Here is a 25,554-nt window from a genome sequence, read left to right on the forward strand (position 1 = left end):
TCATATGCATTAGTAACTTCCTATTCAAAGTACATCCCCCTTCTAGGCCCCGAGGGCACAAAGGGCAGGGCCTGGGGCTGTCTGGGCCGTGGTTGTTTCCCCAGCCTCTCTCCTCCCGGGGCCCAGGGTAGGAAGACGGCCCTCTGGTGGACGGACAGGGGCTGGACACGGGGCCGCCAGGACCTGGGGCGGCTGCTCCAGTTTCTGTCCTTCGTGTCCTGCTGCTGCTGCTCACAGTGGTCCATCTCCAGCAAGTGCTGCTTCATGCAGTTGGTGATCTCCGGGCCCAAATGCCAGATGAACACGCAGCTGCAGAGGCCAAGAAGGGATGTGGAAGAGGGAGGAACAGTGAATATGGAAGCCATCTGACCCCAGAGCCACCTGGTTCATCACTGCCAAGACCTTATTTCCTGGCCCGGAAAACAGCCCTCATCAGCTTAGCACAGGGCTCTGGACCAAGTCAGGTCTACACCCTGGGAGGGGTCCAGAGCATCCCAGCAAACCAAGGCTGCTCTGAAGACTTTGAGACCCAAGGAAGGGGGCTGTGAGGAAGGAGTGTAGTATTGATAAATTGAAGAGAGCGCCAAAAGGGACTTCCTTGGATACCAACCATGCGCTAAGGAACTTATGTCATCTCATTTGACTCTCACCATACGATTTTCAAGGTAGATGGGGTCATCTCTCTTTTACAAAGTCAGAGAGGGGATATTAAGTGGCAGAGCTAGGATTTGAACTCAGGGCTGGGCACGCACTATCCGAGGAGAGTAAGCTGGCACACTCACAGAGCTCTCTGCACAGACAGGCTGTGGGCATGGGGTTCCAGTGTCTGAGCCCTTGCTCTCCCCGCAGGATAGGTCCCACCCACTCCCAGAGGGAGGCCCAGCCGGGGCACCCTCCAGGCCTTTCCCACCTGTCTCCGGATACTGTGATCAAGTGACGACAATCGTAGGTGAACTTCATGCCGGTGACGATTTCTGCAAGCAGAGCAGAGAAGCCGTGCTGGCCTTCTGAGCCAGAAGGCTGGGTTGGGGTAGGTGGGGAGGTGTCCCAAGCAGGGAGGCACACCCACCTGAATGGCCAAACATCTTGGCAACGCACTCGCCGGAGTAAAAATCAATCACCGAGATGCTTTTGTCAGAGCAGCTTGTGGCCAGGAAGGTGCCTGAGGGGTCCACGTGGACCTGCCGAGAAGAGGACCCATGTGACACTTGGGCTGCCTCCTTCTGGAATAGGCCTGGGTCTCAACACACAACCCCACTGACTGAGGAACGCCTCGTGCTGGGCGCTTGGCACATGGACTCAGGTAACCCTCACAACACACACCGTGGTAGGTAGAAGCTCCTGCTCCCATTTCACAGGTGAAGAAATCAACAACCACAACAATGGTACTAATGGCAGCCAGGCCCTGTGCTAAGAGCTGTACATGTGTGAACTTATTTCCCCCACAGAACCCTGTGATAGAGGCAATTTTTATTTGCATTTTACACATGATGAAACAGGTTCGAGAGGAGATGACATTTGCCCAAGGTCACAGTCAGCCCGAGGCAGAGCTGTAAGAGGGTCTGACCCTGGAGCCTGAGCTCATAACTCCCCTAGTCCAGAGGCTCTTGAGAAGGTCCCCACCTCATCCTGGATAACACAGGCGGGGGCAAGCCTGGAGAGGCCTCTCTGATTCCTCCCACCACACTCTATTGCCACTCACAATGGAAACCACTTAAACGTCCCCACTTGGGGAAGGATTCAGTAAATAACGGTAGAGCAGTCAGGGCCAGCCCTGGCTCCCAAGCATCCTTGGTCAGCCAGGCCTGAGTAGATGCTGGCCAGCATGGGATCCTTTGATCCCTCTGATCAGGTGCCAAGGAGGACCCAGGTGTCAGGAGGCCCAACAGGGCAGGAGACAGACAGGGGGGCCTTGTGTGTGGGTGTCTGTGTACGGTTTTCACCCGGGGCCCCAGCTCCTCACCTTCAGCAGGGACCCTTCGTCACCCTGGGAGCCCTTGTAGCACTTCTTCTGCTTCCCGTTCATGGTGTTGTAGACTCTGGGAAGGTGAGAGCAGAAGTGGCTAACGTGGCCCTGCCCACCGCCCTCTCTTGCTCCCTTGTTCCAACCTTACCTGCTGCCCTCCTCTCCCCTGGAAGCCCCCAGTACCTCCTGTTCCCCATCCGATGCCTGGACTGAGACCCCGTATCAGGGAATGAGACCCTGTCTCAGGCTGAGGTCACAGAGGTTACGTCTTGGGGTGTCCACTGAGTTAATATCCATCTCCCTGCCACACAGCAAGCTGAGTGCCTGGCACCCAATTTGAATGAGCAAATGAAGGAGATGGAGAACCTCTTTCACATGCTTATTCCTCCACATCCTTCCCAGTTTAAGCTCAGATGTCCCTTCCAGCGACCCCAGGTAGGGTCGGATGTCCTCCCAGGGCCCCCCCCAAAGCCCCTGGGCTCCCCTCATCCCAGCCCTGACCACTCTGTGCTGTCACTGTCTGGTCAGTCTGTCTTCTCCTCCACTGCACTGTGAGCTCCACGAAGGCAGGGCCTGTGACTCCCCCACTGTCCCTCCCAGACAGGAGCTCAGGGAACGAGGATGAGTGAGTTTATGAGCCACATCAGCAGCTCTCAGTTGCCCCACACAGGCTCCTGAGATCTAGGAGAACCCTCTGTTTGACCTGGAGACTAGGCCTGGGTGAACCCAGCTCCTAAGAAACACCCACTGGGTCCCACCACTCCACCCAGCTTCTCAGGGACCAGGTGAGCAGGGGGAGGAAAGCAGAGCGCTCATGAGAAGACAGACCCAACCAGGCCCCACTTAGTCTGGCTGACTAAGAGTCCAGGGCAGTTCCTCACCTTACGTTGCGGTCCTGGCAGGCCACAGCCACGTACTTCTGGGTAATGTCAATGTCCATGTCATACAAGGTGGTCTTCTCTGCCACGTGGTGGGTACGGACAAAGTGTAGTCCATCTGAGGCCTGGCAGGGCAGGCAGGGCCTTCAGAGGACACCCCTGACAAGCCCCCTACCCAGCCCCCAAGGAGGCTGCCCCACTCTACCCGCTGGGCACTGCGGAAGTAGATGCTCTTGTCGGCCCCACAGCTGATCATCTGGATGTCCCTGTGGCCTGGAGGAGGAAGCAGTGCCTTAGGCAGGGCTGGGCCACTGCTGGGCCCAACTGGGGCTGGGGATCCTAGCTAGGGAACTCTACTATCAGGGCACTCTGCTGCGGGTCAGAGAGGGCTTCCCGGAGGAGGTGACGTGAGTGCTGGGTGCCAGTAGGACTCTGTAAACTGTGAGCTCTGTGTGAGGGGGGCACAGATGGTGCAGTGGGCAAGGCAGGAATCTGCAGAGCAAGAGCAGACAGGGAAACAGAAGCCAGGGACACAGCAGGGGCACCATGTTTAATTTGGGATTTGGAAAGGTGTCTCTGGCCTCACAATGGAGGCAGGAGTGAAGCAGGGAGCAAGAAGAGACAGGCAGACTGCTGGGAGGCTCACGCCCTCAAGAATGATCAGAATATCCACACAGGGGCTTCCCTGGCAGCCCAGTGGTTAGGACTCTTCGCTTCCACTGCAGGGGGTACAGGCTCGATCCCTGGTCGGGGAACTAAGATCCTGCAAGCCATGTGGTGCAGCCAAAAAAAACAAGGAACATCCACAGACTTCGGGCCAGGTCCTGTGCCACGTGTGCCTCCCCTTCCTGACTGTCACTAGCCACTTGTACAAATGTGAACCCAGGGGCTCAGAGTCACACCGTCCTTGTCCCAGGGTGCAGAGAGTCAAGATGGGGCCAGGGCTGATCCCAGGCATTCTCTGGTTAAACACTGTGCTCTGAAGCCAGGCTTCCTCTCCGAGCCTCAGCTTCCTGTCTGTTCAATGAGCCTGTATCAGCCACTGCCCCATGGAGTGATATGAAGCCCTTGGGACAGTGGCTGCTACCTGGTAAGCACGATCGATGTTCTTACTTTTATTCTTCTTTCTTTATAGAATAAGAATAATCACAGCACAAATACCTTGCAGAGTTGTGGTGAGGATGAAAAGACAGAACGAATATAAAACATGTACAACCTTGGTACAACAGACACTGCTCCTTCATGACAGGACATTTGAGAGCACCCAGGCCCGACATACAGGTTAAGATGTTACCCGAGCAGAAGTCACTGGTTTATAGAAGGGAACGAGTTCTGTGTTGGGGAGGAATCCAGAGAGGGCCTGCAAGTTACTACTGGTAATGTTTTGCTTCTTAACCTGGGGTGCTGAGTCCAAGTATTTAGCAATATTAGGACCAGGACCAATCAGAACAGTTGCTGGCTATAAACAATGGGTGTGTCTAGTTCAGACCTACTGACTATGAACCTTGATGTGGATATTCATTGTATTATTCTGTAAACTATTCACAGATTTTTCTGTTCACTTTTTTGGATATATGTTTCATAGAAAAGAATTAAAAGACTGATTCATTCTTTAGCTGGATAGCTTCAGACAGTTTCCGACTGGCTGGTGCCCAGTTTATACGAACCATCAATGTTTTGAGCATAACACCCAGTTGAGCCAGCCCAGCCAGAGCAGGGCTCACAGGACTGGTTTTAGGATGTGCATCCTCTCAGACCGGCTGGGGCTTTAACGGAGGCCCATGCCTTCAGAAGGTGACCTAAAGGACCGACTCCTGGGCCACCCCCTTGGCCAGTTATCACCTCTCCTGGATCTAGACCATTCATTAAAGGTGAGGTCACTGCTAGCCAAACTGCTAGATTTACCGATCTATTCTAACTACCTCTACCCTGTGGAATGGGATGGTCTGAACAGTTTTTTACAGGTGTCTGAGAAGTTTGAGCTGATCAGCTTTTGTCAGGTCCTCATCAAGACATAGCAAACGTGTTAACCTGTTTTTGCCCAGCTCCCAACCACCTGAGTTAGACAGAGACAGGGCAGACAGTGGGGAAGACCAAGGACATTAATACATTCTCAGCCACAAGATTATATGTACAAAACTCTTCGTAGTCAAGAACTTGGAGTACGTGGACGTATTCCCTCCATGAATGGATTCTTCTTGAATATAGTTTTGAACATGTTCTTGGGTTCTGATCAGTTAAACCCCACAGGGCCTACTTCCCCTCCTCTTGGAGTCCCTTAGGGCCAGGGATCTCCGTACTGGATCTTTCCAGTCTTGGAGGGATCCCTTCAATTGCCTGGTTGAGCGAGGGCTGTAAAGAAGGACAGCCTTATGCAAAATACCAGGCCTGCACCTACTGGCTGTGTGACTCTGGCTGTAAAGTACGGTAACTGCTGGGGCAGTGCAAGGATCACATCACCCAGCACAGAATTAGCCTCCAGCAATTGTCACTGTCACCTATTTTTCCGCCAAGGTCACCAGAACCCATCCCACCTTGGACTGGCATTCTGATTTCTTTCTGCGGACCAGCACTCACCTAATGTCAGTCCTCCTGGATCAGGGGTGGAGGCAGGTGGGGGCTGGGGGCACACGAGTCACACCCAGCCCAAGAGGATACTCCAAAGCTCTGGCACCAATAACTGTTCTGGAAAGGGCAGGTGCCTCAAGCCAGCACAAGGAAAGTCAGCTCCCAATTTCTGCCAAAATTGACAGGAAGAGGGGAAATCTCTTTCCAGCGGCACAGTGACCACTGAGATCCTGCCCACGAGAGAAAGGCACAGCTGACAGAGGGAGAGAGTCCAGGTAACTTCAAAAAATTCAACCTTTGGGGACTTCCCTAGTGGTCCAGTGGTTACGACTCTGTGCTTCCACTGCAGGGGGAACGGGTTCAATCCCTGGTCTGGGAACTAAGATCCTGCATGCCACGTGGAGCGGCCAAAATAAACGATACTCCAAAAGCATTAAAAAAAAAAATTAGGGGCTTCCCTGGTGGCGCAGTGGTTGAGAATCTGCCTGCCAATGCAGGGGACACGGGTTCGAGCCCTGGTCTGGGAGGATCCCACATGCCGTAGAGCAACTAGGCCCGTGAGCCACAACTACTGAGCCTGCGCGTCTGGAGCCTGTGCTCCGCAACAAGAGAGGCCACGATAGTGAGAGGCCGCGCACCGCGATGAAGAGTGGCCCCCACTTGCCGCAACTGGAGAAAGCCCTCGCACAGAAACGAAGACCCAACACAGCCAAAAATAAATAAAGAAATTTAAAATTGAGGTTATTAAAAAAAAAAATATTAGTCTAAAAAAATTTTTTTAAATAAATAAATAAAAATTCAACCTTTGGATCCAGCTGCGCCTGAATCCAGAGCTTGCCTCTCCCTTTTTTCTCTAAGCTAAAGGGGGCTTTTGCTGTTACGTGCAGTCAAAGGAGCCCATCTAATGAGGCGCAGGACGCAGAAGGGAAGGGCTCACCAGCAAACTTGATGGCGGTGATGGAGGAGGAGTGGTCGTCCAGGGTCTGCTCCAGGTTGTAGCTCTTCTCCACGTTCAGCACGTGGATCAGTCGGTCCCGACTGGCTGAGGCCAGCAAGGTCAACCCTGCGGATGGAAAGGGCGCCGCTGGGTTTCTGGGAGGCTGCTTGATGGCTTGGCCTCCCGGAGAGCAGTGTGACTGAGCTTTCCTGGCCTTGAAGAAGGAATCTTCGGTTTCTTAACTGCAGTCAACTTGCCACAAACCCAGAAAGGGGCCACTCCCCCACTCTGGGCAGTCTTTCCCCAGAGCCCCAAACCCTGGCATTTAACATCCCTTGCCACCAGTTCCTGCAGGATGACTCTTGATGTACATGCGGACACTCCTCCACTTGTGCCCACACCAGACATTCCAGCAGAGCCCAGCACTCTTCCCTACCAAGTCCAGCTACTTGGCAGCCATGTGAGGCCCTGCCAACTTCTCAGCCTCCCCAGAGCACTGCCCCCTCACTCTCTGAGCTCTGGCTACATGAGCCTCATCTAGGCCCTACTGACCACATGCTGCCACCCTTCCTTTGGACCTTCGTGCTGGCCCCCTCAGACAGTGCCTAGCCTGGGCACCTGCTATGTCTGAGGCCTAACACATGACCTGAGGTGGAGGGGAGCTCGGGAGAGGTGTACTGAATGAAAAGAAATTTAAAGAAAATTTGGTGGGGCAGAGGGTGTGGGGGAAGGAAGAGCATGGGAAAGAACATTAACATTATCAGGACATAACTCCACCTACATTATATTCCTGCCAAAAATGCATCATCGGAATCAAATCATGAGGAGAACAACAAACCCAAATTGAAGGAAATTCTATAAAATGACTGATCTATATTCTGCAGAAAGCCAAAGTCATAAAGACAAATTAAATAAGGCTGTGGAACTATTCCAAAACAAAGGTGACAAAAGAGGCACAACAACTGAAATGTGAACCTGGACTGGAAAAACAAAGGTGCTATAAAGGACAACATTGGGACAACTGGCAAAATGTGAATAAGAACCCAAGATAGATGAGAGATTTGATAAGATGCACATTTGATAAGTGCACTGTGGTCATGTAAATAGATGTCCCCATTCCTAGGAAATGCTCACAGAAGCATTTAAGGGTGAAAGCGCAGCATGCCTGCAACTTACTCTCAAGTAGTTCAGCAAATAATAATAATAATATACATGCTTTAATAATAATACACATGCTATTATTTTATTACAAGTGGATATATACACAGGTGCGCAAATAGATAGCAATGGAAAGAGGGGAAGCAGATAATTGTCACAGGTCAGACAGTTTTTAAAAGAAAAAACTTGGGGAGCCTGGGTGAAGAGGCTACAGGTATTCATTATAATATTCTTGCAATTTTCCTGTAAGCATCAAACTTTTTCAAAAGAATATGTTTGACTATTGCTCCATCTTTATCTTCTCCAGCAGAGGAGGAGCTCATTCATATATTCACTCATTCAACCTTCACCTCTTTAGCCTGAGCTCTGTTCGGGGCACTGGGGACCAGGGTAAACAAGTCGAGTCTTGCCCTGTCATTCACGGTCCCACCAGACACCAACGACTCCCCCCTGTGGCTCTGCCAGGCAGGCTGCTCCCGTGCCATGGGCTCACCTGTCTCAGGCTTCGAGTACTCCAGGCACAGCACCTCAGCATCATGGGCCTCCACCTTGACCAGCTCGTCCATGAAGTGCAGCTCGTGGATCCTGGGAGATACACACTGCCTGCTGTACCCTGCCTGGAGCCCCCACCCCTCAGCTCAGGTGCTCTGCCACTACTAGAAAAGGTCAGAGCAGCCACGTAGGTGACGTGGAGAACACCCTACCCTGGCCAAGTAGTCTACAGGTGCCCAACCTGTTCCTCATCTAAAAACCTGCCAAGCCTGTGAGCACCTCAGCGGGCACCCCGCCCCTTGTGGTTCCATGGGTAACACCTAGGATGGTCTTCTGGGGGAACAAAGGTTAGGGTAGGGATATATCAGAGGTGATCCCTGGGGCTGGGGCAGGGGTCAGAGGTCATACTCAAGGATAGGACCTATGAGTGGGAACATTTGATTCCAATCTCTCATTCTTTTTTTCCTTTTTTCTTTTTTCTGGTTGCACAGTGTGGCTTGCAGGATCTTAGTTCCCTGACCAGGAATTGAACCCAGGCCCTCAGCAGTGAAAGCGTGGAGTCCTAACCACTAGACCCCCCAGGGAACTCCCTCTCATTCTTAAAGAGTCTCAGATCCAGACTTTCCTCACATTCTTGCCAAATGAAATCAGACAACAGGTCATCCAGGACTGAAATAAGAGTCATTCCAGCTCCTCCACTCTCTACCCATGTGACCTTAGCCTAGCCACTTGGCCTCTCTTCCCTCAGTGAACTCATCTGAAAGTGGAGTGAATAACAGCACCTACGCCAGAGGGTCGGTGAGAGGATTAAATCAGTCAACACCCATGGTACTCAGGCCAGCGGCCAGCCTGGGGGAAGATCGCTATGCCCATGTTACCTCTCCGTACTGTTTGCACCATTCACAGCCGAGTGCTGTCAACGGAAGCAGCCCCCTGACACGTTCAGTTTGCCTCATGCAGTGATTGACATCAGAACAGATGCCAACATTTAAAAACCATGGAATTTCACAGAAAAAATCTGCACTTTAGGCTCTTCTTGGACAATGGGAAGATACGACAACTTGGAGCCTATACTACCGGTGCTGCGTGGTGGCTGCCCCTTTATGGGGCACGTGCTCTCCAGTGCCCGGTCCCTCCCTTTCCGCAACAGCGCCACCACCCAGGTGGTCACAGCTGTCATTCGCCACCTTAAACCTGATCCCTGGGACAGGGCTCATATTCTCTCAGCACCTATTGGGCCTGTCACATCTTGAAAAACCTCTGCAGGGTGGTAAACAGCCCGAGCCCTCAGATGTCCCATCCTCTGGTCCCTCTCCCAGGGCCACCAGAAATGCCAAGCTCCAGCTGGCATCTTCTCTGACAGTTCAGCAGTGGTACCATGTGGCTGAGAAGGTGTCACCATGCCCGAGAGTCATGCAAGTTTGCCTGTCTACCCTGCAGGCAGAGCTCACATGGCCCAGCTGCTGAGGCCCCGGTAGCTACCCTGATCTACCCTGAGCTAGCCCTTCTGGAAGCCCCTTCTCAGCTTATGTTCCCAGGGGTGGCTGGCTACCAGATTGCTACTCACAGTCCCTAATTCCCAACAGGCAGCTGGAGGTGCCAAGGCCAGGGCTCCTCCCCACTGCCCTTAGTACCTGAGCCCAAGCTGGGAGATGTACACTAGACAACGCCAGGGCCCACTTGCCTCAGATTTCCACTTCGGTCGCCTGAAGCCAAGTGTTGGCCATCAGGACTGACCTGCATGACTCGTACCCCAGCTTTCATGTCCACAGGCATCCCATTCTCACTCCCCCGGTCTGGGAAGTGTGACATGTTCTGCAGGTGCTGGATGTCATTCTCTACATACACAACCTTCAGCAGGGTCTGCAAGCGGGAGAGGACTTAGGTCAGTGCTATGAGAAGCTCTGGAGCACCTCTGCAATTTTTTCTCCTGATAGTCTCCCATTCTTCATTAGTAACAGAACTCCAATTCTGACCTGGGAGCTTCACCACTCAGAATAATAACTATGTTTCCCAGACTCCTTTACATCTAGATGAAGCTGTGTCAATAAATTCTGGTCAATGAGGTGTAAAGCAAGTGAAAACTCTTCTGCTTCTTTCCCACTATCCTGCTGCCTGGAACGTGGATGGGATGACTGGAGCACCAGCAGCCATCCTGGACCATGATGACAAGGGCCACTCCTTCAAAATGGGCAGAGTGGAGAGCTGGACGGCTCTTGGGTCTCTAAGGGCTTCCTACAGCTGCCAAAACAGCCTGGACTAGTTATCTCTAGACTATTTTTACAAGTCAGAAAATCAAACTTTTACCTCGTTTTGGGTTTTTCTATTGTGTGCAACCAAATATAACATGGTTATCACAGATGCAGAAGAGAAGATGGCAGTATGGCAGGGGAACGTGGGGCGCTGGTGAGGGGAGTCGTAAAGGAACATTTGCTATACACACCCTGCATTAAGAGCCTTTTTTGTTCCAGCCACACTAACCTCTTTTGGGTTTTCCAACTCATCAAGCTCTTTCCAGCCATAAGGCCTTTGTCCCTTGGTGTAGAACACTCTCCCCTCCCCTCTTTACTCCTCCCAATCCTCCATATCTCAGTTCAGTTATCTCCTCCTCCAGGAGGCTGCCCCTAACGCCACAGATAAAATCAGATGACTGATTTTAGATATATCTTACTCATACCTTACAACTTTCTTTCATGGTGCTTATTATGCTTGTGATTATATCATAATTTGTGCAGTTATTGGCTGGCTGCCTCCCCCTACTAGACTGTAGGTGTCCCGGGGGCAGGAGAAGGGTCTGTCTTAGTCACTGATGTGTCCCAGCATGCAGCACAGCACCTAGCACTGACCTTAATAACTATCTGTAGAATCAGTGAATGCATGATTCAGGCCTCAGCTCCTCAGAGAAGCTCCCTCACTGACCTAGCAACACCACCCATTTCTTCAGTAAAGTGTTTCTCCCCAGCCTCTCATCATGGCTCTCTTTGGGATCCTGCCAGCACCTCCACCTCAGGCTTCACTGCGTGGCAGCTAGCTAGACGGGAGACGCCCCTGCCTGGTTTGGCCCATCGGGTGCTCTCCAAGGGAGTTCTAACTCAAGACTTGGGGAGCAATTTCTTCTTTGTTGAGTATGTCAGGTTGCCTGGAGTGGCTGTGTCCACACACACCTAGAGAGCAGGAGCTGAGTGGTAAAGAAAAGCAGAGAGGACCACAACCAAGACCCGACACAGCCGAAAATGAAATTAAAAAAAAAAAAAAAGCAGAGAGGAAAGACCATGTCACCTAGAAAGAAAGAGAGGGAGAGAGAGAGAAATGAGATAGGAGACAGAGAGTGACCAGCCTTGGTTCCTGGTTCCTGTCCCTAGTGAAGCTTAACACTGAGGTTCCATAAAACTCCCTCCTACCCCCCTATCCTAGCTTCAAGTAGGCCTTTGTTCCTCCTAAAAGACGGTTCACAATGAAGCCCCTCACATTACTGAAGATGTTCTTCTGCCAGTGAGAGTCAGGGCTGCTGTCCATGTTCCAGAAGCGGATGGTATTGTCTGAGGAACAAGTCAGAAAAGATCCTGATGGCAGACAAGCTCTCTGATCTTCAAACTCAGGATACACCTACAGTCCCCAGAGAACAAGGCAAAGGGCGACTCATTACAACCACTTCAATGACAGCACTATGATATACTATTGCATGGTAAAAAAAAAAGTAAGTTGCAGATAAACAGCCTTAGTGTAATGCCTTGCAAGAAAAAAAAGACACAAAATGCTACCATATATTACCCATGCTCCATCTTCAGTCCAGTCCATAAAACATCCCCACAAATAAATTTCTAAGGAAAATGGGTAGCGTAAATCACTAAGCACAAAAGGAAACAAGGTACCATGAGCAAGAAGCAGCAGAAACAACAGAGTCTAGCTTCAAATACTGGAATTATCTAACAGACTATAAAATAACTATGTTTACTATGTTTAAAGAAATAAAAGAACTTCGACAAGATTAAAAGTATGAGTAGCCAACCAGAAACTATAAAGAACAACCAAGCAGAGCTGAAAAGGAACAAAATAGAACTACTTCTAGAAATGAAAAATAAAACATATTAAAAACCAAAGATTTGACATAGTTGCAAAGAAAATTAACTGAATTGAAAGACAGAACTAAAGACGTTATTCAGAAAGCAAGTCAGAGAGACAAAGAGATAACATATAAAGAAATTTCAAAATATGGAAGCCTGGACTCTGAGATGATGATGACAGCAGCATCATAGATTTTTAATCCAAAATTCCCACGTGAAAAAGAGAAACCTGAAAGCAAAACCAAAACCCCATGGAAAATATTTATAACAAAAGTAGGTGAACAAGATATTCTCATAACTCCCCAAATACAAGCAGGTAGGAACAAATTACCTCCAGTCATAAGACCTACATGTTCTCAACATGTATATGGGAGAAAGCAGAGAGGAGCAATGAGGTATTCTAACCTCAAAGTAGCCAGCAGGTATTCACTGGAAAGCACAACTGGCCAAACTGAACAGTAGTTGAACTTGGCAGGGTGCGGGTGGGGGGTTATCCACTCCAATAGTGGTTGAGTGCAGGGCTCGGCAGTAAGGCCTGAAGGGGCTGGAGAAATCAAGGCCTGGTGAGCTCTCAAAACTAACCTGCCAGGGCTCCTTTCAGGACAAAGGCTTATACTGAGGAGAAACTGCTGGGAATGGAAACAAAATTGATCAGGATAGGGACAAGAGAGACAAAGTAAGGAAGAAGTACAGATAAAAGTAAGGACATAACATATAAATAGGAACATAACAAGGAAATATCAGAAAGCAAGCTGCCATATTTTGAAACATAAAAAGCATTAGAAAATGGAGTTCTTTCTTGGCAAGTTAGCTGCCCTGAACCACACCAACTTCTAAAAATTCAGAAAAACCAGTATCACTTAAAAATGAACAACAAAAAAGGGACCCATGCCAAGCAAGCCCCAAACAAAGTTACTCTTTAAAATAAAAGGAAAAGTGCACAAAACTGTAAATCAACTATATTTCAATTAAAAAAAAAATAAAAGGAAAAGAAAAAAAGCATACCAGAAGCCAAACGGCGCAGCCACACAAAAAAAGAAAAAAAAACTACTATAAAAACCAATACCAAGACACACTCTTGAGTAAAATAACTAGGTTTAAAAAGAAAAAATTCTTTGGGCTTCTAGGCAAAAGCAGCAAGTCACTTAAAAGGGAAAGAAAGACATCAGACATTTCAATAACCATAAGAAAATGGGCTAACATATTTAAGATAGACAAGGAAAGAAAATGTGAGCCAAGCATTTTCTATCCAGCAAAAGTGACTTTCAAGTATAAAGGGCAAAAACTGTTAGCAACATGCAAAAACTCAGGAAACATTGTCCCCACGAACTGTTCCTGACAAATCTTCTCAAGAATAAGCCATGACAACAAAAATAACTAGAGAGACGTCAACATAAGGATTAAATATATAGTTAACTGTAGAATGAAGAATAAATGAGGATCAAGTGACATCACTGAAAATGGCAGAGTAGTGAAATCCAAGAAGCCATACCTCCACCAAAGCAAACTTAAACTGGCATAAACTGTCAGAATCAACTTTTTCAGAACTCTGGAATCTAACTTACAACAACCAAGGGAGAGTTTAATGAAGAAAGAAGCTGCTGAATTTTGACATTCAAAGAAACTGCTGTCAAATCACTAGCTGACCACTAAGATAATGGAATAGAGACTTCAGTGACCACAGATGAAAAAGAATACAATCCTTACATAGTTTAGAAAAGTCACTAAACAATTACAACCCACAACAAGCCTTGGGGAGGGGGAGAATTTGATTTCCAAAGTTACCACATTATAACAATCAAAATATCCAGTTTTCAACAAAAAACTATGAGACAGGCATGCAAGAAAAGAAGAAAGTGGACTTGCCTGGTGGCGCAGTAGTTAAGAATCCGCTTGCCAATGCAGGGGACACGGGTTCCATTCACAGGAAAAAAGAAATTAACAGGAAGCCCAGATTGGACTCATTAAACAAAGACTTTAAATCAACTGTTTTAAATATACTGAAAGAGATCAAAGAAATTATGGACAAAGAACTAAAGGAAACCAGGAGAATGATGTCTCATCAAACAGGGAATATCAATAAAGAGACAGAAATTATAAAAAGGAACCAAGTAGAAACATGGAGCTGAAAAGTATAATAACTAAAATAAAAAATTCAGGGACTTCCCTGGTGGCGCAGGGGTTAAGAATCTGCCTGCCAATGCAGTTCGATCCCTGGTCCAGGAAGATCCCACATGCCACGGAGCAACTAAGCCCATGCGCCACAACTACTTAGCCTGTGCTCTAGAGCCCACGAGCCACAACTACTGAACCCACATGCTGCAACTACTGAAGCCCGTGTGCTCTAGAGCCCATGTACCGTGACTACTGAGCCCAAATGCTGCGGCTACTGAAGCCCATATGCCTAGAGCCCGTGCTCTGCAATGAGAAGCCAACACAATGAGAAGCCTGCGCACCGCAACGAAGAGTAGCCCCCAGTCGACACAACTAGAGAAAGCCCGTGCACAGCAATGAAGACCCAACACAGCCATAAATAAATAAATAAATAAATAATAAATAAACATGTGGTATGCCTATATATATGGTATCCCTTTAAAATAAATAAATAAAAAATTCACTAGGGTTCAACAGCAAATTTGACAGGCAAAGAAAAGAATCATTAAACCTGAAAATAGGTCAATTGAAATTACCTAGTCTAAGGATCAGAAAGAAAAAAGTATAAAGAAAAATAAATAAAGTCCAAGGAGAATCACCATGGAGAATACCAACGTATACATTACAGGAGTACCAGAAAGAAAGGAGAACAGGAAAAGGGCATAAAAAATATTAAAAAAAAAAATAGCCAAAAACTTCAAATTTGATAAAAGAATCAACACATTAAAGAAGCTTAAAAAACTCCAAGTAGGATAAACAAACTAAAAGAGATCCACATCAAGACATACCACAAAGTATTGAAAGCCAAATCCAAAAGAGAAAATCTTAAAAGCAACATGACACAAGTGATTTATCCCATAGAAAGGATCCTCAATAAAATTAACAGTTGATCTCTCATCAGAAATCATGGAAACCAGAAGGCAGTGAGACTACACATTTAAAGTACTATAAAGAAAAAATTGTCAACCAAGAATTCTATATCAAGCAAAACCATCCTTCGAAAATGGAGAAACTGGGGACTTCCCTGGCAGTCCAGTGGTTAAGACTCTGCATTTCCAATGCAGGGAGTGTGGGTTTGATCCCTGATTGGGGAACTAAGATCCCACATGTGGCATGGTGTGCCAAATAAATAAATAAATAAAATAAAAATTAAAAAATGGGGAAATTGGGAGACTTCACATATAACAAAAGTTGAGGGAATTTGTGGCCAGTAGACCTGCTCTACAAGAAATGCTAAAGAGAGTCCTTCAGGGTTAAGTGAAAGGACATGAGACAGGAACCTGAAGTCACATGAAGAAATGATGAACACTGGTAAAGGTAACTATATAAATAAATATAAAAGCCAGTATTATTGTATTTTTGGTTTGTAACTCCTCTTTTTTTCTATATGATTTAAAAGACAAAGGCATAAGACAATAATTTAAAATCAGTGTTAATGAGAATACAGTGTATAAAGACATAATTTGTGACAATTACAACATACAGGGGGAGGGACAGAGGTATATAAGGAGCAGAGTGTTTGTATACTACTGAAGCTAAACTGGTATTACTTCAAACTAGTTTGTTAATAATGTAAGATGTCACTTGTAACTTCCAGTAAAAAAATAACTTAAAAATATACAGAAGAGGAAATGAGAAGGAAATCAAAATGGAACATTACAAAAAATCAATTAAACACAAAAGAAGGTAGTGATAAAAGAATTAAGAAACATTAAAGATATCATATAGAAAGCAAATAGCAAAATGGCAAGAGGAAGACCTACTTTATGAACAATTGATTTACATGTAAACGGATTAAACTCTTCAATCAAAAGAAAATAAATGGCAGCATGCATTAAAAAAAAAAATCCAACTATATGTTGTCCACAAGAGATTCACTTTATATCCAAAAATACATACAGGTTGAAAGTGAAGGTATGGAAAGATATTCCATACAAATAGTAACCAAAAGGGAGCTTTGCATGTCTATAGTAATGCCAGACAAAATAGACTTTAAGTAAAAAATTATTACAAGTGACAAAAAAGGGTCAATTATAAAGAAGATATAACAAATACAAACATACAACTAACACAGAGACCCAAAATATATGAAGAAAAAGTTGACAGAATTGAAGGAGGAAATATACAGTTCTACAATAATAGTTGGGGACTTCAATATTCCATTTTCAATAAAAGATAGATCTAGGGGACTTCCCTGGTGGTCCAAGGGTTAAGAATCCGCCTTCCAATGCAGGGGATGTGGGTTCGATCCCTGGTCAGGGAACTAAGATCCCACATGCCATGGGGCAACTAAGCCTGTGTGCTCTAGAGCCTGTGCACCACAACTAGAGAGCCCACACACCACAACTAGAGAGCCCAGGCATCGCAACTACTGAGCCTGCGCACCACACCTAGAGAGCCCACGTTCCACAACTACTGAGCCTGTGCACCACAAGAGAGAAGCCCGTGTGCCACAACAAAGAGCCCACGCGCTTCAACGAAAGATCCCACGTGCCGCAACTAGGACCCCACACAGCCAAGTAATAAATAAATAAATAAATAAATAAATAAAATGAATGACTGCTTCAGCTTAAAATATATATATATAGATCTAGAGAGATAAAGAACACCCAATAACAGCAAAACACATTTTTCTCAAATGAACATGGAACATTCTCCAGAATAGACCACATATAGGCCACAAAATAAGTCTCAATAAACTTTAGAGACTTTAACCATACAATCTTCTCCAACTACAGTGGAATGAAATTACAAATGAATAACAGGAAATATGGAGAATTAACAAATATGTGGATATTAACAGACCTTTACATAACCAATGGGTCAAAGTAGAAATCAAAAGAGAAATTAGAAAATACTTTGAGACCAATGAAAATGAAAACACAGTATACCAAAGCTTATGGGATGCAGCAAAAGCAATGCTCAGAGGAAAATTTACAGTTGTACATGCCTACAAAAAAAGATCTCAAATCAATTAACTTCTTACCTTAAGGAACTAGAAAAAGAAGAGCAAAATAAACCAAAGCTAGCAGAAGAAAGGAAATTATAAAGATTACAAAGGACATAAACAGTCTTTTTTGCAGAAATGGAAAAGCTGATCCTAAAATTCATACAGAATTGCAAAGGATCCCCAGATAGTCAAACCAAATCACTACAAAACTATAGTAATCAAAGCAATGTGGTACTGGCATAAAGACAGACATATATCAGTAGAATAAAACTGAAAATTCAAAATTAAACCCATACATCTATGGCCAGTTGATTTTCAACAAGTGTGCCAAGATCACCTAAGGAGGAAAGAATAGTCTGCTCAACAAGTGGTGCTGGGATTATCCATTCACAAGCAAAATAATGAATTTGGACCCTTACTTCACCATATACAAAAATTAACTCAAAAGAGATCAAATACCTAAGTGAAAGAGCTAAAATAATAAAACTCTTAGAAGAAAACATAGGAGTAAATCTTCATGACTAGAATTTGGCAATGGTTTTTTAGATATGACACCAAAGACACAAGCAACAAATCAAAAAATAGAGAAATTGGACTTCATCAAAATTAAAAACCTTTGTTCATCAAAGGACACCATCAAGAAAGTGAAAAGACATAAAGAATGGAAAAAGGGCTTCCCTGGTGGCGCAGTGATTGAGAATCCGCCTGCCAATGCAGGGGACGTGGGTTTGAGCCCTGGTCTGGGAGGACCCCACATGCTGTGGAGTGGCTGAGCCCGTGTGCCACAACTGCTGAGCCTGCAGTCTGGAGCCTGTGAGCCACAACTGCTGAGCCCATGTGCCACAACTGCTGAAGCCTGTGCGCCTGGAGCTCGTGCTCCACAACAGGGGAGGCCATCACGATGAGAGGCCTGTGCGCTGCAGCGAAGAGTGGCCCCCACTTGACACAACTGGAGAGAGCTGGCACACAGTGATGAAGACCCAACACAGCCATAAATAAATAAATAAATAAATAAATAAATAAAATTAAACAAAGCTATAAAACTTCTAAAAAAAAAAAAGAATGGAAGAAAATATTTGCAACTTATATACCTGTTAAGGGTCTAGTATCCAGGATATATAAAGAACTCTTACAACTCAAAAGCAAAAAGACAAACAGCCCAATTAAGAAACAGGCAGGGGCGGGGGGCTTCCCTGGTGGCGCAGTGGTTAAGAATCTGCCTGCCAATGCAGGGGACATGGGTTTGAGCCCTGGTCCAGGAAGATCCCACATGCCACGGAGCAACTAAGCCCGTGCGCCACAACTACTGAGCCTGTGCTCTAGAGCCCGTGAGTCACAACTACTGAAGCCCGTGTGCCAGAGCCCATGCTCCGCAGCAAGAGAAGCCACCGAAATGAGAAGCCCGTGCACCACAACGAAGAGTAGCCCCCGCTCGCCGCAACTAGAGAAAGCCCGCACACACGCAGCTACGAAGACCCAACGCAGCCAAAAATGAATAAATACATAAATAAAAATTAAAAAAAAAAAAGAAATAGGCGGGGGAGGGGATATGGGGATATATGTATACATATTGCTTATTCACTTTGTTATACAGCAGAAACTAACACAACACTGTAAAGCAACTATACTCCAATAAAGGTGTTAAAAAAAACCCAAAAAAACCAGGCAGGACTTCCCTGGTGGCGCAGTGGTTAAGAATCCACCTGCCAATGCAGGGGACACGGGTTCAATCCCTGGTCCGGGAAGATCCCACGTGCCGTGGAGCAACTAAGCCCATGCACCACAACTACTTAGTCTGCCTGCTGCAACTACTGAAGCCCGTGCGCCTAGAGTCCGTGCTCCACAACGAGAGAAGCCACCGCAAAGAGAAGCCCACACATTGCAATGAAGAGTAGCCCCTGCTCGCCACAGCTAGAGAAAGCCCGTGCACAGCAGCAAAGACCCAATGCAGCCAAAAATAAATTTTAAAAAATTAATTAATTAAAAAAAAAAAGAAATAGGCAAAAATCCTGAATAGACATTTCTCCAAAGAGGATATACAAATGAACAACAAGCACATGAAAAGAGGCTCAAAATTATTAATCATTAGGGAAATACAAGTCAAAACCACAATACCTTGCAAATACTAAGATAGCTATAATTTTTAAAAAACCAAACAGAAAAATAACCAGCGTTGGCAAGGATGTGGAGAAATTGGAACTTTCATACATTGCTGGTGGGAAAGTAAAATGATGCAGCTGCCATGGAAAAGTCCGGCGGTGGTTCTTCAAAAACTTAAACATAGAATTACCACATGACCAGTAATTCCACTGCTGGCTATACACCCGAAAGAAGTGAAAACAGGTGTTCAAACAAAGCTTTTACACAATAGCACTATTCACAATAGCCACAAGGTTATTTTGGCTATTACGAATAGGGAATAAACCAAAAAGAAACAACTCAAATGTCCATGAACTGATAAATGCATAACAAAATGTATTATCCATACAATGGAATAGTATTATTCAACCTTAAAAAGGAATAAAGTACTGAAACATGCTACAACATAGATGAACCTTGAAAACATTGTTAAATGAAAGACATCAGACACGAAGTCCACATATTCTGTAATTCCATTTATATGAAACATTCAGAACGGGCAAACCCATAGCAACAGAAAGCAGATTAGCTGTTGCTATGGGCTGGGAACAGTAGGAATGGAAAGTGACTGCTTAATGGGTACAGAGTTTCCTTTTGGGGTGACAAGAAAGTTCCAGAACTAGACAGTAGTGATGGTTGTACAACACTGTGAATGTCCTAAATAACACTGAATTGTATATTTAAAATGATTTAAGTGGTAAGTTTTATGTTATGTGTATTTTACCATAATATACATGTACACTTATACTCCCCTCAAATAAATGGAGGTCAAAAGGGAGAAAACATAGTATATAATGGCTATATGATCAGATAATATAGATACAGAAAAATTAATCTAAAAATTAGGGGAGAATGGGGAGAACATTTGCAAAAAAAAATTGTTTTAACTGTTTTCAGAATTGAATTATCATTCTTAGGCTGTTCTATTATAATGTGGGAACAAGGAAATGATTAACTGGGGATATTCTAATTCCATCATCCCCCTATGTCTTTGAGAACTAGGATTCTGGAAGGATCAATCCAACAGCTATAAGCATCCCCAGCACCCAGACTGTGACTTTGACATACCAATTCAAAGTGAAAAAACAAAACAAAACAAAACAAAAAACAGGGCTTCTTCAAGAAATGGCTGATTCCAGGTTTGGGGCAGGAAATGCACAAGATGAGGCTAGAACACCTTGTCATCCCTTGTCATTAGCAAGGTAGCTAATCAAAGACTACTGGCATCATGTCCAAAGGACTCACGAGCCAACCTGAAGAGGCTTCCACTGGCCAAAGATGGGACAATTTGAGCTCCAATAATGTTAATAATTGTAATCAATTAAAATATATCCAATATATTTAAATATATGAATTTATAATGATATTAAATAAAAACAACTAGTTACCTTTAGAGAACAAGGAACCAATTCATTATCTTGAAAACTGGTAATTAAAGGGAAAAAATCAAGCATTTATCCTGCCTTTCCTATAGGAAGTGTACCACTGGGTGACCAAATGGTAGATGAGAGGAAGTTTCTCTTCATATAAGCAGTCTAACTAATAAAAAGAAATGATAGAATTAGAATATCGCCATATTGCAACCCCCAATGAATAAAGGGATCTAGGCATCGAGTGTCAACAGTTGCTAACAATAATCAATCAACTGTACATTTCTTTCATGTGGTTTTCTAGATCTCTGTTTTATTGAAAAAAAAATATGATGGACAGAGAAAGACAGCACATTAGAGTAACAGAAAAAGAGAGAATGGGGTAGAGGCAACTCTTAAATCCATATTGGCTGAGAACTTTCCAGAACTGATAAAAAGATCTATCCACAGATATTTCTGTTGAGAATATATATATAAATAACCAGCAGATGCAAAGAAGATGAATTGAAAAAAAAAAAACATAATAAACTGATAACAAGAGTAAGGGTGAGAGAGACAGCAAGAGTGGGGGGTGGGGAGGTGATCAAAGTAGACTATAGCTTGATCTGTAATATTTCACCTTTTTCTAAGGAGAATATATTTATAAATAAATTTCGAAAGTTATTTAAAAAACATTCTTGTTAAGTGAGAAAAGTGCTATCAACAGAAATGTCAGATCCACGAAGGCAGATGTATTCAAGCAAAGGGCTGAATAACGCCTGTTCAAAAGGATAAAGTTATTTCTCACAATCCTGAACTGGGCCACTGAAAACATAATTTCTCTAGAACAAACATTCCTAGTAATAAGAAATTTTCAGGAAAAAAAAAAAAAGCAGACTACAATTCTTCCTCTACCTTAGCTTATCTACAAGTCTTATCTGCAAGAAGTATTATACTTAGAACAGCTTCAGAATGAAAAATCCCCACAGATTCATTCTCAGAAAATAAAGACTTCTTCAACACTTAAATAAAAAAGGGCTTCCCTGGTGGCACAGTGGTTAAGAATCCGCCTGCCAATGCAGGGGACATGGGTTCTATCCCTGGTCCGGGAAGATCCCACATGCCATGGAGCAACTAAGCCCGTGTGCCACAACTACTGAGCCCGCATGCCACAACTACTGAAGCCCGTGCGCCTAGAGCCCGTGCTCCGCAACAAGAGAAGCCACCGCAATGAGAAGCCCGCGCACCGCAACAAAGAGGAGCCCCCACTCGCCACAACTAGAGAAAGCCCGCACACAGCCATGGAGACCCAACACAATCAAAAAATAAATAAATAAATTTATTAAAAAAAAAAAAAAAAGCCATGAATTACGTAAATGCCCTCGACAGAAAGCTCCCTGAGGTACACATGCTGCTGCTGTAGGACCTTTGCACTTGCCGCACTCACAATGGTGGCGTGCCTCACCGCTGACTTCCTGCAGGTCCCCCCACTTGAATGTCACATCTTCAGAGAGTCTTGCCCTGACCACTCTCCTTTCTAGAATAGCACCCTTGAACCCCTTTTCCCCTAGGCGGCTTTGTTTTTCTTCAGAGAAGTATTGTACTTGGCATGTTCCATATTGATATGTTTACAGGTTTACTCTACCACCCGGATGTGAGCTCCAGGAGATCAGGACTTGTGTCAGTTTCCTGCCCAGCTGTGTCCCCAGCACCCAGAACAGCACCTGGCACATAGTAGGGGTCCATGAGTATCTTTTGCAGGTATGGCTGAACGGGTTCCCCAAACTCTGCAGAAGCTTCCTCAGCTGAGCCCCAGCTGGGGGCTGAGCAGGGGGAGGGGGAGGGAGAGAGGGGCTCACCTCCACGTTCCAGACGTAGGAGCTGTGGAAGAGCTCCGACCACACCTTGCCTACTTTGTTGATGTCTTTGACATCCCAGATGTAGATGCTGTGGTCCTTATACACACAGGACAGCCACTGGTGGATGGGGTCGAAGATCAGCGCCACTGTATCCGGGTAGATGGCTTCTGCCTTCCTGCAGAAAAGGAAGCTGACAAGGCCACGTGAGTCATCAATGACCATCAATGTCACTGTGAGTAGTAACAGCTGCCTCTGGTGATGCCTGAGCTGCCTCCTGCCTGGCAATGCCATCCCTTATGATCTTTGTGGTGACCCATCTCTCCTACTCCAACTCCACTTCTCACTCCTCCATCTTCTTTCTTTGCTTTGCTTCTAATACAGAGACTGTAAACTGGAAGCTTCTGCCTGGCCCCTAAGAGCGTTTGAATTTTCGACTCCTGTTAATATTTCTCTCCCCTTTTCACTCGGCCCAAGCTCCATCCTCTCTCTCTGAGCATAGGATAATGGGCACAAAGATCAGGCCTTCTCTCTCTCAGCCTCACAAACACACGATCAAAATTCCCTGTGTAAGGGGGCTGGTGAGCCGTCCCCTGGCTTGCGGCCTTCCTACCAAGGCTACAGTTGACTGAGCACTTACTGTGTGCCGAGCCGAGAGCTTTAGCTGTGCTGAATTCCCACAATCTCCATGAGAGGTAGGTACTATATTTTACAGACGAGGAAACTGAAGCACTGGTTGATACAGTGACCTGCCCGAGGCCACACAGCACACAGCAGAAGGTGGCAGAGCTGGGCACCCCGGCCATTACAACACACTACTGTCTGTGGGTTGCTCACCCACCTTCTCTTTCCTTTGCGACATCCAGTAAGCCCCTCCACGCACTCTCTTAGAAAAGGCACACCCAGGAGGTAGTGTCCAGCAATCTACGAAGAGGCAGCCCCAGGCACCCAGAACCCTCTGGTTACATAGCCCCCCACCCCCACAAAACAGAATTACAACAAAGGGGAAGATAAGCCACAGCTCAGCCCCTCCACCCGCTCTCAACGTGGCAGCCAGAGGAGCTACTACTCAAGGCCTGACCAAGTAACACCAGTGCCTGAGGTCCCAGTGGCTGCCAAGTGACCTCAGAATAGGCTCCAAGCTCCTCTCAGCAGCTTCCATCAATGCTCACACCTGTCTCCTACCACCCTCCCCCCAGCACACTGGGCTCCAGCCACACAGCCCCCAGCCGTTCCTGTGACACACCGAGCCCAGTGTGCTGTTCCCTTAAGGCCTCTGCATTTGCTGTCGGGATCCAGCTCTCCACACAGCTGGCTTGTTCTCACCAGAGAGGCCTCCCCTGGCCACCCAGTCAACAGCCCCACCCCCAGACACTCTCCTTCTTGAGTCCCTGCTTTATTTCACTAAGCATTTACGACTATCTGAAATGATCTTGTTTATGCACTCATTTATCATCCAGCACCCTCACTAGACTGCAGACTTCACGAGATCCTGCTGCCTCCTTACAGCCTGTATCCTGCTTCCAGCCTAAGGCTGGCCAGTAGGTAGATGGATCTGGAAGCATGGATGGATACCAGCAGACAGACTCTAGGTAGGCCCCTCTCCCTCCCCGTGCCAGGCAGTACCTGGGCTCCAGGCCCTGGGCCACATCCACTCCAAGGTAGTGTGGCTTGGGCAGGTTGGCGAGGTATTGCAGGCTGTGGGCTTGGAATATGCGGACTATCCCATCTGTGCAGCCACAGAAGATGAGCTCCTGGCTGACACAGAGGCAGGAAGACAGCGAGACCTGTGGGGGCAAAGGGGACCCAAGTGGACTTAGTGTTTTGTGTGGCCCAGTTCAGGGATACGGGGGCTGACAGAACAGCCTTGGGCCTCCAGAAAAGCCTTACAGTTTTAGGGTCTAAGAAGTCCATTTTTGCAAATGTTAAGATTTTTGAAATCAGGATATAGTGCTCAGTCACTATTGAAGGAAAGGGGGCAGCAGGCAGACAGAGGCACAAATTGGGACAGAGTTATCATTGTTATAGAGGAATTCAGCTGTGTGTGGAAAATATCTCCTCAGCCGATTGTGAATTCAGATAGGTCACTTGCAGTAGCAGCATTGAACTTTAGGCTTAAATTAAATTTTAGGCTTTATTCCTTATTGCTTAAAAATACCTTCATAGAGATTATACTTTAAAGCAGCGTAGAAAAAAGTTATTATATATAGGAAGGACTGTCTCTTCTGCCAGGGCATGCAGATAGAAGGGGCAGGAACTGCCAGACCTCTGGATACAGCTTAGAGGAGTTTTTCCAAACCTAGAGGGACTAAGTTTATGGGTCATTTAAGACACCTGCTCAGGGGCTAAACATCTATCTATCCAAAGCTTCTGACTTGCTTAAAAGCTGCATGAGTTCTAGCAAGAGGATTCAAATGAGAGAAATAAATGACGTTTAACCAACTAGGAAAGACAGATAAAGCTTGGAATTCTTCCACACACCTCTTGCCATGCCATTAACCCTAAAGCTGAGCTCCAGAGGGGAGTCATAAGAGCAGGAATAGGACAAGGAGGAAAACTGTGACGCTCCTGCTAACAGCCAAACAGGCATCCAATCCCAGGACAGGAAGACAGCTTGGATGCAAACCCTCAGATCCTGAAGAAAAGTGGTTCTGTAATTTATTGATATATCACCTTTCAGTTTAAAATTTTATGTATTTTATATAGCCTTTAACTATAAAAGTAATATAAAAATTATTAAGTCAATTATACCTTAGATTAAAAAAGAAAAAAAAAGTGGTCCTCCCACCAGCCAAGAGTGCCCAGTGAAGAAAAGAAACGTGAACTGGGTCAAATGGTGATGGGAAGACAATTGTAACCCTGACCCCCATTATAGGGGAACCAGGCACTGTGCTAAGTGTCTTACATATATTATCTCGCATGACTCCCCTGTCAACTCTGTGAGGTAGGCAGAAGTAGTTCCATTTTACAGATAAGAAAACTGAGACTCAGAGAGGGAAAGTCACTCTCCCAGAGTTGTACAAGCAGAACAAGAAGTCAGACC

At 45.8% G+C, this 25,554-nt stretch overlaps 1 protein-coding gene across 3 annotated transcripts in view; it reads right to left on the reverse strand.

Moving 5' to 3' along the window:
• Window positions 1–25,554, reverse strand: part of WDR62 (WD repeat domain 62) — a 49,879-nt gene that overhangs the window by 13,371 nt on the left and 10,954 nt on the right. For 2 of the 3 annotated variants that reach the window (XM_036832747.1, XM_036832745.1), the window contains exons 8-19: window positions 24,138–24,298; window positions 22,515–22,704; window positions 11,468–11,605; window positions 9,684–9,862; window positions 8,001–8,092; window positions 6,350–6,475; window positions 3,050–3,117; window positions 2,848–2,969; window positions 1,964–2,039; window positions 1,070–1,181; window positions 911–974; window positions 184–309 (exon numbers count right to left, since the gene is read on the reverse strand). In XM_036832747.1, coding sequence (XP_036688642.1) covers window positions 184–309; window positions 911–974; window positions 1,070–1,181; window positions 1,964–2,039; window positions 2,848–2,969; window positions 3,050–3,117; window positions 6,350–6,475; window positions 8,001–8,092; window positions 9,684–9,862; window positions 11,468–11,605; window positions 22,515–22,704; window positions 24,138–24,298 — 1,454 coding nt within the window. The remainder of the gene's footprint in view (window positions 1–183; window positions 310–910; window positions 975–1,069; window positions 1,182–1,963; window positions 2,040–2,847; window positions 2,970–3,049; window positions 3,118–6,349; window positions 6,476–8,000; window positions 8,093–9,683; window positions 9,863–11,467; window positions 11,606–22,514; window positions 22,705–24,137; window positions 24,299–25,554) is intronic. The other variant, XM_036832746.1, reaches the window with a different exon arrangement.

This window comes from Balaenoptera musculus, chromosome 19 (assembly GCF_009873245.2).
Source record: "Balaenoptera musculus isolate JJ_BM4_2016_0621 chromosome 19, mBalMus1.pri.v3, whole genome shotgun sequence".
NCBI lineage: Eukaryota > Metazoa > Chordata > Mammalia > Artiodactyla > Balaenopteridae > Balaenoptera > Balaenoptera musculus.